At 43.4% G+C, this 18,393-nt stretch overlaps 1 protein-coding gene across 3 annotated transcripts in view; it reads right to left on the bottom strand.

Annotated features, from left to right (window-relative positions):
* The window catches only part of kifap3a (kinesin-associated protein 3a), a 213,617-nt gene that overhangs the window by 133,587 nt on the left and 61,637 nt on the right, over positions 1 to 18,393 (bottom strand). For all 3 annotated transcript variants that reach the window (XM_078218349.1, XM_078218351.1, XM_078218350.1), the window contains exon 10: positions 7,730 to 7,888. In XM_078218349.1, the coding sequence (XP_078074475.1) occupies positions 7,730 to 7,888 (159 nt within the window). The remainder of the gene's footprint in view (positions 1 to 7,729; positions 7,889 to 18,393) is intronic.

Below are 18,393 nucleotides of genomic sequence, written 5' to 3' on the forward strand. Positions count from 1 at the left end.
TCTGAAGAGAGGTTTGGCAGGCTTGGTTTTGTTTTTGTTGGAGCAGAGAAGACTGAGGGGCAACTTGATCAAGGTGTACAAGATTACAAGATTATGAAGGACATGGACAGAGTGGATAAGGAGCAGCTGTTCCCCTTAGTTGAAGGGTCAGTCACGAGAGGACATAGGTTCAAGGTGAGAGACAGGAGGTTTGGGGGGGGGGGGGGGGGGAATGTGAGGGAAAACCTTTTTATCCGGAGGGTAGTGGCAGCTTGGAATGTGCTGCCTGAGGGGGTGGTGGAGGCGGGTTGCCTCACATCTTTTAAAAAGTATCTTGATGAGCACCTGGCACATCAAAACCTTCAGGGCTATGGGCCAAGTGCTGGCAGATGGGATTAGGTGGGAGTTCAGATGTTTCTAATGTGTCGGTATGGACTCAATGGGCCGAAGGACCTCTTGTGCGCTGTATGATTCTATGCTTACATCCTTACCCTCTCAATTGGCCCCACTGCATGTGACCTCTTGTCAGACAAGTTACTGAGGTCCTCAATTTCTTTACATACAGTCCTTTCCAGACAGAAACAGAGGTTATCAGCATCATAAATAAAAATGAAATTTTAAATGCGAGGTGGGATCAAGAAGATTGTCAGTTTGCAGACGATTGAAAAATAAGATTATCCTAGGATCCAGAGGGAAATAAGAGAGGAAATTGCAGAGGCCCATGAAATAATATTTTGTTCTCTTGCATACGGACATGTGCTGGAGGACTGGAGACTAGCCAATCTAGCACACAATTTTTAAAAACTAGGCAGAACAAATCAGGGTAATTACAGGCCAGTTAGTTTAATATCCATGGTAGAGAAAATGTTGAAGTCCTTAATTAAGGATGAAATTACAAAGTATAAAAATAAAATGGTTAGAAGTAACGAGTGTGAATTTCAAAAGAGATAACCATACTTGACAAACTTCAGAATTCTTTGAGGCGATAACCATCATAGTGGATGGAAAAAAATGCATTCCATATTGTGTACACATACTCCAAGAAACCATTTTAAAAGCTATCTTTCATGCAATTACTGGAGAAGATAGAGTCGTATGGAACTTAGGGCAGAATAGAAAACTGGATTAAAAACAGTTGGGAGGGAGAAAACTGAGGAGGAGTTCAGGACAATTTTTCCAGAGTCGTTGAGGCGGCCTGGCACCACTTTTGTTCAATTGTAGATTGTACCAAAATAGATTTAGCAATCTGAGTAGTGCATATGGAAATGAAAGGAACCTGCAACAGGGTATTGATAAGATTGGATGGACTAAAAAGTGGCTGGTACACTAATAAGTGAGAGATGATAATAAATTCAATGGAGGTTAACTCAGTGCTGTGGAGGAGAAGAGGAATTTGAGGATATAGGTTCTCTGAACATTAAAGGCAGTAGCTTAGCTGCAAAAAAAAATCAATGTAATACTAATTTTAAACACAAGAGACCTGGAATGCAAAAAACCAAGAGGTAATGATGAGCCGATATAAAATCTATTAAAAGCCTCAGTTACAGTGGGTGTGCCCTATTGGACTTCACACTATTACAATAATGTTGAGGCAGTACAAACACAAATGTACTAACTAGCATGCTGCCAGATATGAGGAAATACAAATATAAGGCAGACTTGAAAAAATTGTGTTTTCTGTTCAAAGAACAAAGATTATAGGACAATATGACAACTGTTTAAAATGGTAAAAAGGCAGAAGGATGATTGACCTGAAACTGTGGGTGGAATTTTACCGGTTTGCCCTGCCAATCGATGGACGAAGCAGGCCAGTAAAATTGCGCAAGAGCCGAGAAATCAAAATCATGCCCAATTTCTCGGCTCTCGCGATTTTATGAGCGCCGGATTTTTGGCAAGCTCAGCTTCTCGACGGAAATTGGCGAGAGGCTGAATTATTTAGTTAAATATATTACATGATGATTTACGTGTGTTTAGTGAGCCTGGCACTCAATTGTCCGGGCTCACATGCCTTATGGCCTCGCCGGGAGAGGAAAACACCTGCTCCCCACGAACAGTCACATTGGCCTCGCCAGTGGAACCGGAGGCCATTGAGACCTCCCATCCAGGGAGGCTGAGGGCAGGGGGGGGGGGGGGCCTTGGGCAGTGCCAGCCTGGCAATACCACTCTGGCACTGCTCACTGGGGGCAGCAGGGGATAGATGTTCATGCGCTGTGGGGTTCGTGACTGGCCAGTGCCCCCCACGATTGTTGGGGGGGGGGGGGTGCAGGGTGGAGCTAGTTGAGGGTGCCTGCAGTAGCGGGGGAGGGGGGGTGTAGCTGGTTGAGGGTGCCTGCAATAGCTTTATCTACCAGAGAACCAGACCCCTGCAATTGCTATTGAGCATGTGCAGAATCAGAGGTCTGCACATACGCAGTAGCTCCCTCTACAGGCTAGCTGGCGAATTAAGCCCAGCTCACTGCCTGCAGCAGTGAGAAACAGTCTACGTCATGTTTTCAATGACCAAGTGCGAAAGATTGTGTGTGAAAACATGCCCAAAAAACAGATCAGGAACTGTCCCAGTTTCACACTAGCAGGACACTTTAATCAATCTCATAAAATTCCACCCATTAATTCTGTTTCACTCCACAGATGCTGTCTGACTTGCTGAGTGTTTCCAACATTTTCTGTTTTGATTACACAAAGAAACAGATTGCTTCTGGTGGTTAAGGCTGAGATACCATTGATCCAAGATTAAATGCAAGAGTTTCAGAGAGCAAGCATGAGAATTTTCTTTGCACAAAGTTGGGTGTGGAATTCAGTTCTAGGGCTTGTGGTTGAGGCACCAACTTTAGCAACATTCAATTTTATACTGAATAGTGGATGAAGGAAAAGGCACAAGGCAGGTAATGGTAAGAACTAGATCATCATGGAAGATAAATGTTGGCACAGATTGATTAGACCAATGATCTATACATATGTATTTCTGAGCATCGGTCATTCAGTAATTCATGCTCAGCATGGGTGTTCCTTCAAGTATAGAGGGCCAAGGGTGTTTAAAAGGATTTGATCGGGTCGATACGGAGAAATTATTTCCTGTGAAGGGGAAATCAACTACAGTGAGACACAAGGTGGAATTCTATTTTGAGACCAAGGCCTGTGGTGGTGGACGGCGGGAAAAAACACCAAATCTTCCAGTCCCGACCTCATTAATTATGCAACTAAGTGTTTTGCGCCATCTTCAGTGGTGTGGCAGGCCTGGATGGCAGGCAACCCGCCATCTTATCCAGGTGTCATATTTAAAAGGCACCCTGCATCCGCAGTCTGCAGTGTCTGCACAAGATGTCATCAGGAAGGGGAGGTAAGGGTCAACCCTAAGTTTAGTGATGCCACATTGGGCGTCCTCCATACAATGTTGAGACCAGGAGGGATATCCTATTTCTAGCAGATGGGAAGAGGCCCAGCAAAGAAACCAACTCGCCATGGGCACAGGTGGACTAGGCCATTAGTGCCCATGGGGTACAGGGAAGGTCAACAACCCTGTACTGAAAGACAATGAAGAACGTCATTCACCCCGCCAAGGTAAATCTATGGTCATATAATCCACACAGACTCCGAAACATCAGGGTCCAAGGACTCGTGGCAACAGCATGCCTCACAGCCCCACTTCAAAGCACCCTAAGCTGTAGTGGAATGACTACTATGCCTCAGTCACCCTTCAGCAGGCATGGGACTCTGCATGGATTGGAGATGGAGGGTGGCTGGAGGATGGGTGGCGTTGATGCTGAGGGAACGAGCAGCCTCGCTATCAAATGATCATATGCACATTATGAGCCTTCGCCTTATACATGCTCTGCACTCTGGAGGGAATTGCCATAACCTCTGTCCAATTCGCACCAGTGCTAATGTGCCATACAAAAGTGAGCTATCTTGCAAAGGGGAATGATCTGAAATGCAGTGATTCAACCTATGTAACATGCAACTACTCTCGAGTGTTCTCTTCTTTAAACGGGAGAAGCTCCAGTACAACAAGAAGGAGGGGGGGTGAAGTCGGTAGGTAATCTCCCATGGCATAAGCCCCTCACCAAGTACGAGGGAAAGGGTCTCAGAGCTTGTGGACGCCCAACAGAACAGAGCCATCGGCAATACGGAGCTGAGCCTTTTGCCAGCCGTGTGTTAAGGATTCTCTCATTGAATATGCCTCCACCTCGGCTTCGGAGGTAGTTGATGCTATCACTGGCACTCTCCCTTTTCCCTCACAGGTGCATCTAGGAAGCGATCAAGGCCAGAGGAGGAAGAGGAAGAGTACCCCTTCTCCACAACCACCCCAGCCCAGAAAGAAGCCAGGAGGGAGCAGAAGAGGAGAGTTGCACATTTTGAGGTGTCACAGCTATGACGTGCATCCTCCACCAGTTCAGGTACACACACCACAGTGAGTAGCGATATTCAGGTCAAGTTGCACAAACTTGGTGGTAACCACACGGACACGTGTTGCAGCAGGAGGGGACAAGTTCAACTGAGCTCCCTGACTCGCGGAGGACAGCTGTGGAAAGCGCATCTGTGAGACACCAGCCTGATGATGACTCTGGAATCAGCCTTCCAACTAATGTTGGAGAGTCTGCAAGAAGTTGAGCAACATCATACAGATCTGAAGGATGCTTTTAACAATGTGGCAGGTGAGTCAGAGGAGTCCATCCACCAGCTCTAAGTGGCTCACAATTGTGCATACATTGAGAACTCCATGGGGAGGGTAGTGAACCTCAGAGATCCATGTGCAGCAAAACACAGAAATGCTTGCAGACTGCACTCCATTAGTGTTGCCATGGGTGAGTTCATGCGGTGGCAACTGAGGGGTGAATGGGACACCTCACCATCTGTCCTGGTGCCCCCTCTGTGTAAGGAGTCAGGCGAGGCCCTTGGGCACCCGAAGGAAGGAGCAGCAGCAGCCGGACACACCCGAGTCATTCACTCAGGACTCTCAGAGGTTGTCCTCTCCCTCCAATTCCCTTCAATCTGTGACATTTTCAGCCTCATCCACTGTACCACAGAGGAAGCAGCTGGCCCAACAGAGGGAAGCCAAAGTCAGCCAAAGCCCTCCAGGCTTCAAGAGGACAGCTGTCCAAGTCATCAAAGGCAACAGGGCCAACAACTCTACAGGCTGCCTCCACCTTTGCTGCGGATGTCCCGGCAACGCCTAGACATAGTGGTAGGCCAAGAAAAATAAAGATATTTTGAGCACATGATTGCATGGGTGGACACGGTCACTGTATTTTGTGTAAATATATTCATATGTGCACTAAAAGTCATAGAGTCATAAGTCTGGTGTTGTCTTTCAACATCTTTGCTTAGGCTGTGCAAAGCCTCCTCCCACCCCATACCATTCGCAGTTCAACCTCAAAAAGTCACAAAACAAGTGATTCTGGAAGGATAAGTGTGTGGTAGGCTTTTACAGCCTCATGCAAGCAAGCTCCCATGCATGAGAAGGTGAATGGTACATGCTACCGTGCAAAGGGACCTGGGGGTCCTTGTGCATGAGACGCAAAAGCCCAGTCTGCAGGTACAACAGGTGATCAAGAAGGCAAATGGGATGTTGGCCTATATTGCGAAGGGGATAGAATATAAAAGCAGGGATGTCTTGATGCACCTGTACAGGGCATTGGTGAGGCCGCAGCTGGAATACTGTGTGCAGTATTGGTCCCCTTATATGAGGAAGGATATATTGGCATTGGAGGGAGTGCAGAGAAGGTTCACCAGGTTGATACCGGAGATGAGGGGTTTGGATTATGAGGAGAGGCTGAGGAGATTGGGTTTGTACTCGTTGGAGTTTAGAAGGATGAGGGGGGATCTTATGGAGACTTATAAGATAATGCGGGGGCTGGATAGGGTGGAGGCGGAGAGATTCTTTCCACTTAGTAAGGAAGTTAAAACTAGAGGACACAGCCTCAAAATAAAGGGGGGTCGGTTTAAGACAGAGTTGAGGAGGAACTTCTTCTCCCAGAGGGTGGTGAATCTCTGGAATTCTCTGCCCACTGAGGTGGTGGAGGCTACCTCGCTGAATATGTTTAAAGCGCGGATGGATGGATTCCTGATCGGTAAGGGAATTAAGGGTTATGGGGATCAGGCGGGTAAGTGGTACTGATCCACGTCAGATCAGCCATGATCTTATTGAATGGCGGGGCAGGCTCGAGGGGCTAGATGGCCTACTCCTGCTCCTATTTCTTATGTTCTTATGAGAAGCCTTCATCCATCACATTCACCCGACTGTCATGAGCATTTTTAATGCTACCAACTGGGTTTCTATTTCAGTTGTTTATCCGAGCTGCCCAGTGTGTCCACCCACTCACTCCCACCAGCACCTGTGCCTGCCCAACACGTGGGCTGAGATGACTTTCGGTTCTGAATTCATGGTCCGTGTTGCCTCTGCCTAAGATTGCCCCTCCCCGCCATTTCCTACGTTCTTTCCTATCCCCCTACCCTTGCGTCCTCCCTCAGTCCATTCACTCCCACCCAGCATCATTCCTCCCTCAAACCTCACCCTCCACCCCCTCCCTTCTACACTACCTCTTCTTAACTTTCCATTCTGGCATCCACACTCACTCTGTCCTCACCCTCACTTCATCCTCCCATCCAATCCCGCATCGGCCGTGGCCCTGACCTCCACCTCCAGTCTTCCATCCTCCCTGGGCCTGTCCCTTTCCCCTTCAGCATTCCTGACTCCCTCCCCCCAACTCTGTCACAATCCCTACACCTTCAGCGCTACATACTCCCTCCCTCACTCCTTCATCCATCCTCATTGCAACCTCTCCTACCCTCACCCTTACTCCCACATCTCCCCCCACACCTTTGCTGGTCTTTACACCCTCCTTTACACCTACCTCTTTCGATTCACCTTCTGCCATGGCTCCCTCTCCAGCACACCTCTGTCCTCTCCTCGGACACCATTAGTCCTCCGCACCCCCCTCCCCAATCCCATCGCTCCTTCACACCCCTTCCCCATAGAAATGTCTTCCCCCATGACTCCCAACTCCATCCATATACCCCTCACCCTTCCAGACCCTCCCTCAGTCCTTTCCCCCAATAGTACCTTCCCCAACACCTTTTGTCTTCTCCTTCGTCACATGCTCTCCGCGGACACCCTCAGCACTTCCTCCGCACCAGCCCGACCCCACCTTCATTCCCCCCCAAACTCACCCTCTCCCCGATGTCCTCATTCTCCCGCTCAACTCCACTCTCTGCCCCCCCGAGACCTTCGGCCCTTCACCCAACCTCCTTGTCACTGGATACCTACCTGCAGTTAGCGAGGAGTTCTGGAGCACATCGGTGAAGAGCATGGGAGATGCTGGGAGCATGGAGGCTGCTGCATGGAGATCCCCATCCTCAAAGAGCTGCACCACGTTGGCACTGTATATGAAGATCCATTCAGCATTCAGTGTGATGTGTTCCTCCATGCTCCGGTAGCTGCAGGCCTTCAGCATCATCCTCCCCACAGAAGATCATGATCGTAGCAGGACCCTATCAAGTTAGGTCCCAAACATCGCCATGGGGGGGGGGAGGAGGAGAAGAGTTTCTGATCAGGCAAAGCAAGTGAGAGGTAGGCTGAATGGAGACAACGGCTATCCCTTGCACATTTGGATCATAACTCATCTAAGAAACCCATGCTCCTGATATGTATTACGTCCGTGGGGTTATGTGATTGACAGTCATATGTGCAGCATACTATACAACTACAAAAATTTTGAAATAAGAAAATATCTTGCGCTGATTTTGATTTTACCTATCAAGGCAGTCAATTTTGGGAGTAGCCCCACTTGGACCATCTTGTTCCGAAGCCCAGTGTCAAAGGACAAGTTCAGTAGCAAGCGCAGGGTAATATTCAAAAGATCCTCATGTTCACATGGCACCAACTTGGAAAGTTTTTCGATGATGTTCAGCTCTACCTGCAGTTTAACAAAGAAAATACTGAATTATTGTTCTCTTAGCATTTTATTTCATAGATCTTTCTTCTTTAAAATTCCAGGCTTTGATCAATTATTTTGATTTCCTCCATTTAACATTACAGCTCACTGATTGAATTTTACTGTTATTTCCTAAATCCTAGACATCGCAAAAGTAATTTTTAGCTATAAAACAAAGCTGGTTTATTACTTTGAATCTCTCAAACACAAATAACAATGGGTAAAGAGCTGAAACAGAAGGAAATAGTACAGTAATTACATACATTTAATGCATCTTAGACTATTGCAGTTTAGAGATTGTCACAGCTTTGAGATGGGAAATCAATAAATTAATTTTGCAAAGCTTGCTTTCCACCACACAGTTCCACAAACATATCTTTCATCAATACCATTTCCCTCAAAAAGGACTTATTTTTCTGAAAAAGCTCATGGGTCATAGGATGTCTCAACTCTCCTCATCAAATCGAACAGTTAGAATTTGGTCAAAGGTTAGAATTCACTGATTTTTAAAAAATCTTCTCTCTTAGCAAGGAACATTTAATTGCAATGTTTTAAATATTTTATGCCACAGAACATTGAACAAAAAGATTTGCTGCAAATTTGAATGTTGACGGAGTGAAAGAAAACACATGTAACTTTTTACCATTCCTTAATTTATTATTTTTTAAACTAATTTTACAACTCCAGCCTTCAAAGGGGTTTCAAAAATAAATCCCACATCATCTGTTTCAACATCACATAAACAGTTGAATAGCAATGTTGAGAGGAGAGAATCAAAGTGGCATAAAAATATTTAGGAGTTAAATCGAGTTTTTAACGTGGAAAACATCAAACAGCTTGTGTTATTGTAAATACCACCAATGGGTATTTGCAAAACAAATCTAAGGATTTTGCAACAATAAAAAGAAAGCTAAAGTACATTGTTCTACAGACAGCAAATTTCTAGAAACAGCACAAATTATTAACATCCCATAGCATGTAAACTCAATTTCTTTGTATATACAACAAGAATCTCACAGGTAAGATTGTGGTGCTCACCTTTCAGAATTAGTGTCCTCATAGCAAGGAGGTCAAACAGCTTGGCTAGTCAGTGTTCATGAGAAGGGGTCATCAACAGTGCTATCAAGACACACTTGCTTAGCAATAGCTTGCTGACCAAGTTCAGTTTGGGATCTGCCAGGGTCATTCAGCTCCTGACCTCATGACAGCCTTGGTTCAAGCATGGACAAATGAGCTGAACTCCAGAGATGAGATGAGAGGAACTGCCCTTGACATCAGGACAGCATTTGACGGAGTGTAGGATCAAGGAGCCCTAGCAAAACTGGAGACAATGAAACCAGGGGAAAAACTCGCCACTGGTTGGAATCATACCAAGTACAAAAGGAAGATGGTTGTGGTTGTTGGAGTCGATCATCTTAGTTCAAGGACATCATTGCAGGCATTCCTTAGGGTCATGTCCTAGGCCCAGCCATCTTCAGCTGCTTCATCAATGACCTTCCTTCCATCATAAGCTCGGAAGTGGTGATGTTCGCTGATGATTGCACAATATTCAGCACCAATCATGGATCCTCAGATACTGAAGCAGTACATGTCCAAATGCAACAAGACCTGGACAATATCCAGGCTTGGGCTGACAGGTGGCAAGTAACATTCGCACCACACAAGTGTCAGGAAAGACCATCCCCAACAAGAGATAATCTAACCATCGCCTCTTGACATTACTATCGCTGACTCCCCCATTATCAACACCCTAGAGGTTACACCATTAATCAGAAACTGAACTGGACTAGCCATATAAATCCTGTGGCTACAAGAGCTGGTTGGAGGTTCAGAATCTTGTGGCAAGTAACTCAATGCCTGACTCCCCAAAGTCTCTCCACCATTTACAAGACACAAGTCAGGAATATGATGGAATACACCCCAATTGCCTGGATGGGTGCAGTTCCAACAATGCTCAAGAAGTTGACATTATCCAGGACTAAGTAGCCTGTTTGATTGGCACTCCATCAAAAAACAATCACTTGATCCACCACCAATGCAAACAGGCAGCAGTGTATACCATTTACAAGATGCACTACAGGAACTCACCAAGACTCCTTAGACAGCACCTTCCAAGCCCACAATCACTACTATTTAGAAGGACAGGGGCAGCAGACACATGGGAACACCATTACCTGGCAGTTCCCCTCCAAGCCATTCACCATCTAGACTTGGAAATATATCATCATTTCTTCACTGTCACTGGGTCAAAATCGTGGAACTGCTCCACCTGACAGCACTGTGGGTATACCTACACAACATCAACTGCAGTGGTTCAAGGCGGCAGCTCACCACCCCTTCTCAAGGGAATTCAATGCTGTTCTAGCCAGCAACAGCCACATCCCATGAATGAATAAAGTGAAACCTCTCTATTCAACCAAGAAGACACCCAAGTCCCTCTGCATCTCATAGCTCTGCATTCTCTCACAATTTAGATAATATGCTTACTCTTTTTATTCTTCCTGCCAAAATAGACAATTTCACATTTTTCCATATCATTCTCCATTTGCCACTAAATTAACCTATTTTGTATCCTTTGGTCCTCTTCACATCTACATGATTGCAAGTTAGCTGTACTTCAGTCACTAAAACAACTTCCACAGCTATCTCTTGAATGCCCTCCTCCAGCTAAAGGGAAAAAATGCTAATTCCATAGCCAAGGACAGTTGTAAAGCAAGAAAGGGAAGGAGAGAAAACAAGAAATGTAATAAAGTCCACTTGTCGCTGGTGCTTATATGAGAGCTGAACATTGCTCTTTCAATTATGTTTATGGTTTTACTGTTTGTACACACCACAGGTTTAAGCCTTGCGAATGAAAATCTTATAGATAATATTTGAGCAATGCTAACAACTGCAAGTACTATAACTTCATTGCAACGCTTTGGTTAATAATTTCCATAACCTCCACTTTGGAATTTTAGTGGCTTCGAGATAAAGGTATTTGGAAATATGAACGGAACAAATATTGTTTAGTGTATAAAATTTAAGTGGTAGCTTCTCTGGAAATTTGCTATCTGATACAAAGAAGAAATCCAAGTCGAAGCATTATTATAATTATAAAAAGGAACTGTTGATTAATTCACTGGTAACAGTAGCATAATGTATCTGTCAGATTTGTTAAACTGTAAACCAAACTACAAGTGTTACTTCCAATACATTTTTTAAAAAACTAAAACACAGCTACACAGACAATATCTGCATTACCTATTGCCATATTTAATATACTTGGATCATGTGAATCACCATCTTAAAAAACATTAACGTAATGTTTAACTCCTTCATTGAGATTGTTATTCATATACAGAGAATGGTAAAGAGACACAAATCTAATGAAACGTGCACTTGAATTACAGTATTACCATCCATCCAGTCACATTTCCGACAAAGATAATTTGGTCATTCTACTTTGATGTGTACAATGAGTGTAAAATCTTTTATGGCTGAAAATCTATGATCTGTAGCAAGAAACTGTCAGATGCATTTTACAGCATCCAGAGCAATGTAATTTTTAATTTGCTGTATTATACCTACAAAGGTCTGTGAACGTAGGCCAGGCCATCATGCAAACCAGCCTCCCATCCATTGACTCAGTCTACACTTCCCACCGCCTTGGAAAAGCAGCCAGCATAATCAAGGACCCCACACACCCTGGACACACTTTCACCTTCTTCCGTCCGGAAAAGGTGCTAAAGTCTGAGGTCACATACCAACCAACTCAAGAACAGCTTCTTCCCTGCTGCCATCAGACTTCTGAATGGACCTACCTTATATTAGGTTGATCTTTCCCTACACCCTAGCTATGACTGTAGCACTGCATTCTGTTCCCTCTCCTTTCCTTCTCTTCTATGTACTCTATGAATGGTATGCTTTGTATAGAGCATAAGAAACAATACTTTTCACTGTATACCAATACATGTGACAATTATAAATCAAATAAAATAATGATGTAAACATCTATTCACAACCAGAACCAGCACTCAACAACTGACCCTGGTCAGATCAAACTGCAGTTTCTGTTCAACCATCTACGATGAAACATTTTGCATGCACTTTTTAAAAAACTTATCGAACTATCCTGTTTTGACAAGCAGGCTAAAATCTGATATGTTACCTATTTCTTGAAACCTTACTGTGCTGAACAATCGAGATTCATTCTCAATGTCAATTCTCAGGTACACATAAGTCACAGACATTCTACCCCCGAACCTAAAATGCTTAGGAAAACTTCAAGAGGACAAGTTGATTCATCCTCCCAGAATCAGCTCAATGTTATTTTACAAGATGCAATTCTCTTTCTGCACAGACGTCAAGGGGCGGCACAGTAGCACAGTGGTTAGCACTGCCGCTTCACAGCTCCAGGGACCTGGGTTCGATTCCCGGCTTGGGTCACTGTCTGTGTGGAGTTTACATGTTCTTCCTGTGTCTGCGTGGGTTTCCTCCGGGTGCTCCAGTTTGCTCCCACAGTCCAAAGATGTGCGGGTTAGGTTAATTGGCCATGCTAAATTGCCCCTTAGTATCCCGGGATGCGTAGGTTAGAAGGATTAGCAGGTAAATAGGTGGGGATATGGGGATAGGGCCTGGATGGGATTGTGGTCGGTGCAGACTCGATGGGCCAAATGGCCTCTTTCTGCACTGTAGGGTTATGATTCTATGATTCTAAGTCCATTTACTCCTTCCTTACTGTAATTTCGGGAGGTAATAATGTTGGATATTGCAGGAAGAAATGCAATGACAGACTGCTATTCAGTTTAAATGTTTAAAATTGATGAGCCATACTTAGGCTGAATTAACACAAAATCCTAACTATCTAACATTAATTAAATATTTACCTTAAAATTGTATATTTTTGAGCTATAAACTTCCTTCCATTGGACTTCACAAATGAAATTCATAAATACTGTGTTGTACAAAATGTGACTTGAAGATGCATGTAATATTTAGGAATTAATGGATGTGGATCAGGTGGGAAAAGCTGTGTGAAACTCACTGGCATCACAGACACCTATTCTCGCCCGAATTAACAGCACTCTGTGCAATTTCAAAGTGCTGGTGAAAATCTCACGGCTAGCTGGAGGGGCGCAGCTTAAACACACGGCAATACTGAGATTGGGGTGTCATTTCTAAATGGCAACCCAATCTCAAAGTTAAATAAAAGAGTTCCCTTTCCCTTCGCACATGGAGATCGGGACCCCTCCCCCAAGCATCAGGGCGTCCCACATTTTCTGGGTTTGAACCCGACTAAGTCACTGAAAGGGAGCAGGGAAGATCTCAGACTGAGATCTTGCCGGCATAAATTCCGTTTCTGGTCGTTCGCTTTAGCGGCCATTTACGCCTGTGGCTAACCTGGAGGCCAGATCACAGCCAATAGGGTGCACGAATATTACCACTGAAGGATAGCAAAGTTTCTTAGTCATGCTGCATTTGGATACCTTTCAGTGATAACAACCAGTTTCATTTTCTTAGAAGAATAGTTTGTTGGTGCATTAAAATAAAAAAGGGATGGCAAGAAAACATCAATACATATACAGATCAGCAAGTGCTTAAAAAAAGCATGTTGCTTAATTTTCCACCAGCAAGCTAGTCTTGATGCTATATCATTACGGCACTAGGCTCACTTCACTGAACACTTTATATATGACCTAATTAAAAGAATTTTGGTGAGTTGCCCACTTTCAATGAATTCATACCACGTGTATACAGGTGGGATGAAAAAGAAATTGAGAACTTGTGAGGACGCCGCACATATGGGGGTCCATGTACTGATCATCTGGGTCTTAACCTGAAACATCTGCATGTCCAAATCGCTTTTCCTGTAACTCATTTTCAGCATTAAACAGTGTTTAATGTCTTTATAGGTTTTTCTTGATGCAAAAGCATTAGGCTAATGACAAAACACATTGAAGAAAAGCTGGTTTTAATTACAATCAGGTTAAGATTTAGCACATCATTACAAAGCATTTAGAGTCTTCAGACAGTCATGTGTAATCCAATGGTAGGTTCACATTTTTAATACCTTCAGGAAAAAAGTTTGGAAGTATGCAAAAATTACTCATAATGTACTTTTAATGATTAAGGTTATTAATGCTTAATAGGTAAACTGCCTTTGATTAATATGAAACACACAAGATACAATAGAAACTCCCATTTATTTCATAGTGCTCAATGGTAGGAAATTAGGCTCAATATAACAGTAAAATAAAATTTCTTTTCCTGCACTTGTGCTGACTATGTGCTCTATTTGGCAAGCGCATATGGGACCACTACTAATCCTAATACTAAAGTGATTAATTAGCTTTCAGCAAAAACACAGCAAACTACAAATGAGCCATTTTCTTTTTGTTTAAAGGAAGTAAAAATCAACCAGTGAAAGTTCTTCTGATGCTTTAAAATCAAATGGGAAAAAAATTAAAACAACTTGCTTGAGATTAACAATTTACCCTATTATTAAAGTCATGATTTTCAGGCAGACAAAAGTCTTATTAATATCCCCAGTAATTATTCACTTCTACCAAACGCTCAGAGTAAACACATTAAGAAAAAAACTATGGCTCCTTTTCTGGGACACACAATACGCAAATCTATGGGTTTAAACACATTAAAAAGCACTCCATAATTCAACACTAAACAAACTTGCATTCAGAAAAGTGGCAAGATTTGAAACGACTGTTCATGCTGCAGCTTTGATGAATTCCTCTGTTACTCATATAGGATTACTTCCAGGTGTGACTTTTCAAAGACTTCCAAAGCTGATTAAAAAGAATGAAAAGCCTGGAAAATTTATGAGTTACATTAACATGATATTTTCTTCCCACCATAAAAGATATAAAGTGTGGATACACATTTATTTAAAATTCAACCAGGTACCAGAAGAGGAAAACAGTCTCTGTACTTTAGATGAAAAGGGTTGCGTGGGCTTATATATAAAATATAGTTTGCTGCCACTAACAGAATTATAGTGCAACAATGTTAGAACAACAGTAGGTTGTGTTAGCTTAAAGATTCAGTGGGTAATGCACTGCCAAGTGTGGAAGTGAGGCTCCACAATGTAGAGGCCAAGTGAGGTTAGGTGAACATTTTACTTTTCAGAAAGCATTATAATTTTAGACAATGTAATTATGCTTATATAGGCCATGTAATTGTAGATGACCTTCTGCATGTACTCATTAAATACCCAAGTAATTTGTGCAAAAAGAAAATTAAGCACATCATGTAAACCAGGAAAATCCCAGACATGATCACCACATGTGCCGAGTAACTGATCCCAGCCAGAGTGGGTAGAAGAGCTCTAATTCATTTCAGCATCTTAATGGGTAGTGATGGAAAAATCAGCAATGATTATCATTCCCAATGTCTGCAAGTGCAGGTGACAGAAAAGATCTGCTTCACTTACGGCCTGGGAATATATGAAGAATACAATGAGATGCAAAATGATTGCCAGCAACCATAAAACTATATCAACCAAGATGAGGTCAAACAAAAAAACTCCAAGATGAAACCATGGTTACATGATGTGCTTGAGCAGGTCTTCAAATAGAGAACTGACTTTTCGAAATAAAATCATATTAAAATTTAATGAGTAAATACAGAAGGTCATGGACTATTAAAAGGTTTAGATAAGAGTAATTATATCTAGAATTGAACAGTTAAGTTACTGAATAGTTAAATGTTCACTTATTCGAGCCAGCCAGTTGAACAGTGAAGTGATTAACTTTTACAAGATGAAAGCGGCAGAAAACAAAATTATCTTCAGCCCCTACATTTGAAAAGAAAATGTATTAAAAGTAATAATAGAGAATATTTCTCGGCCTTTTGGCTAAGATCAAGTGTAGTATGGAGAGGATGCTGCACTTGGTTGAGGCCATTGGGTTATATTTAAGCTTCATATTCATATGAAGCAATTTTTAAAAGCGGCATCTCGGCCTTTTGGCTAAGATGCAAATGAGATCAAGCCTTGGAGGAGGAAACCTCCCCGTCCTCCAATCAGCTTGGCTCATGTAGATCAGGCCCAGGACAGGGTAAATGGTTGCTTGCCCTGTCTTGTCAGCTTGGATCGGAAATGTCTCAACTTGTTGAGACTCTGAGTTGGACTTGATTTGATTGAATTGGAAAAGTATGAAAAAAAATAATAGAGAATGTTAGTTTTTAGTTGAATAAAGGTTGAAGCTCCAATAGAATACTGAATAGCAGCTAGGCAGCCTGTCACACAGACTATGATACAAAACGGCTCAGGATAATAACTAGCTCATGAAGGGACAAAAAGAGTATGGGCAAAAATATTAGGCTTCAATTATAATTCTGATATAAAAATTGATTGAAATTTAAATTTTGCTTTGGTCATGCATACTCTGATCAAATACAAAAACATTTTTGCCTCCTTTCTTTTCATTTTTTAAAATAAATTCTTACTATTTCCTTGTACATCATTGGCCAATCTTTTTCCATATTCTTCTACACTTCATGAGCTGAATCAATTTTGACTTGCGAATACTTAGAAAATTCTGATAAAGCCTCAATGCTTTGTGAATGCTTCAGCTTAAAATTTGTAGCTGTTGTATAATCCTGTCATCAGATGGTATAATATTTTACAGTAAGTTAAATATTCATCTCGATTACAAACTAAACAGTAATATTTTGGGAGCGGGTTAGGGAGTAGAGGGACCAAGAGCTATATGTTCACGAATCTTTGAAAGTGGCAGGGCAAGTTAACAAGGTGTTTAGGAAACTACAAGATACTTGCCTTGCAAATAGGATAACTGAATAATAACTGAAAAGGGCAGCACGGTGGCACAGTGGTTAGCACTGCTGCCTCACAGCGCCAGGGACTCGGGTTCAATCCCAGCCTCGGATCACTGTCTGTGTGGAGTTTGCATGTTCTCCCAGTGTCTGCGCGGGTTTCCTCCGGATGCTCCAGTTTCCTCCCATGGTCCAAAGATATGCGGGTTAGATTGATTGGCCATAGTAAATTGCCACTTCGTGTCAGGGGGACTAGCCAGAGTAAATACATGGGGTTATGGGGATAGGGTCTGGGTGGGATTGTGGTCAGTGCAGACTCGATGGACCAAATGGCCTCCTTCTGCACTGTAGGATTCTATGAAAGAAGAAATTATGGTGGGGGGGCGGAGCCTAAGTAAGCCTGTGAAGCCGTCTGCAGACTGCTGTGGGCACAATTGTGCAGGGAGCCTCAATCTGACAGCGAAACAGGAGACCTCCTGCCTTTGCTTCACCGCCCCCGCCCCCCCCCCCCCCCCCCCCCCCCCCCCCATGGACATCGGGATCCTGTCACCCCACATAGCTCATCTCCTTGTATACATAGCATGTCCCCTTGCAGAGCGCCCCTCCCCCTTACATAAGCAACCCTCCCCCATCTTTGTGCATACCCCACCCCCCATCATAACCCCGTCACTACCCTCTTCACTCAGGCTCCACCCCCTCGGTACTGTCCCTGGCACACTTATGGTGCCAAACTGCCAAGCCATGCCCCCGACCACCCAGTGGCTTCAATGGCCTTCAATCTCCCCGATGTGGCCATGACACCTGGTCTCCGCTGATGGAGACCAGCAATGATTCTTCCCAGCATGACGTCTCACCAGCAAGGGGGAAGATTCCAGAAGACTGGAAGATGCCATGCAGGGAGCAGGTAAGCTCTTTTAACTCTCGCTGATTGGCCTATCGCGCCGGTGAAACAGGGCGCAAATCAGTTTTTTTTTATCCTCACTCGCAACCTTCCTGACTCGCTATGCTGATGATCAGCGCGGTGAGCCGGTAAGATCGCACTCCGTATCAAAAACCTTCTGAAAGTCCAAAACACCACATTCACTGGTTCTCCCTTATCTAATCTACTAGTTACATCCTCAAAAAACTCCAGTAGATTTGTTGAGCACCATTTGCCTTTCATAAACACATGCTGGCTTTGTCCAATCCCGTTAATGTTTTCTAAATGTTCTGTTACCATGTCTTTTATAATAGATGCTAGCATCTCCCCCACTACTGATGTCAGGCTAACTGTTTTGCAATTATGTATTTTTTCCTCACCCTCTCTTTTTAAATAATGGGGTTACATTTGCCACCCCTCAATCTGTGGGAACTACTCCATAGTCGATAGAATTTTGGAAGATGGCCATCAAAACATCCAATATTTCCATGGCCAACATCAGGCCCTGATGATGTGCCAGCCTTTAACCCCATTAATTTCCCCAGCATCATTTTCTTACTCATGCTGAATTCCTTCAATTCTGGCTTCTAACTTGACCCTTGGTTCCCTAACATTTCTGGGAGGTAATCTGTGCCCTCTTTTGTGAAGACATTTCAATTTGGTCTTAAAGCCAAACAAAATGGCTAAACACTTTGACAATTTTTTTTTAAAAACAGCGTTTTCTTTTGGACAACAATCTGGACCCAATCACCTTAAGATTTCATGGCCTCATTTTTCCACAGACTTCATGTT

The sequence above is a fragment of the Mustelus asterias genome, chromosome 8 (assembly GCF_964213995.1).
Source record: "Mustelus asterias chromosome 8, sMusAst1.hap1.1, whole genome shotgun sequence".
Classification (NCBI taxonomy): Eukaryota; Metazoa; Chordata; class Chondrichthyes; order Carcharhiniformes; family Triakidae; genus Mustelus; species Mustelus asterias.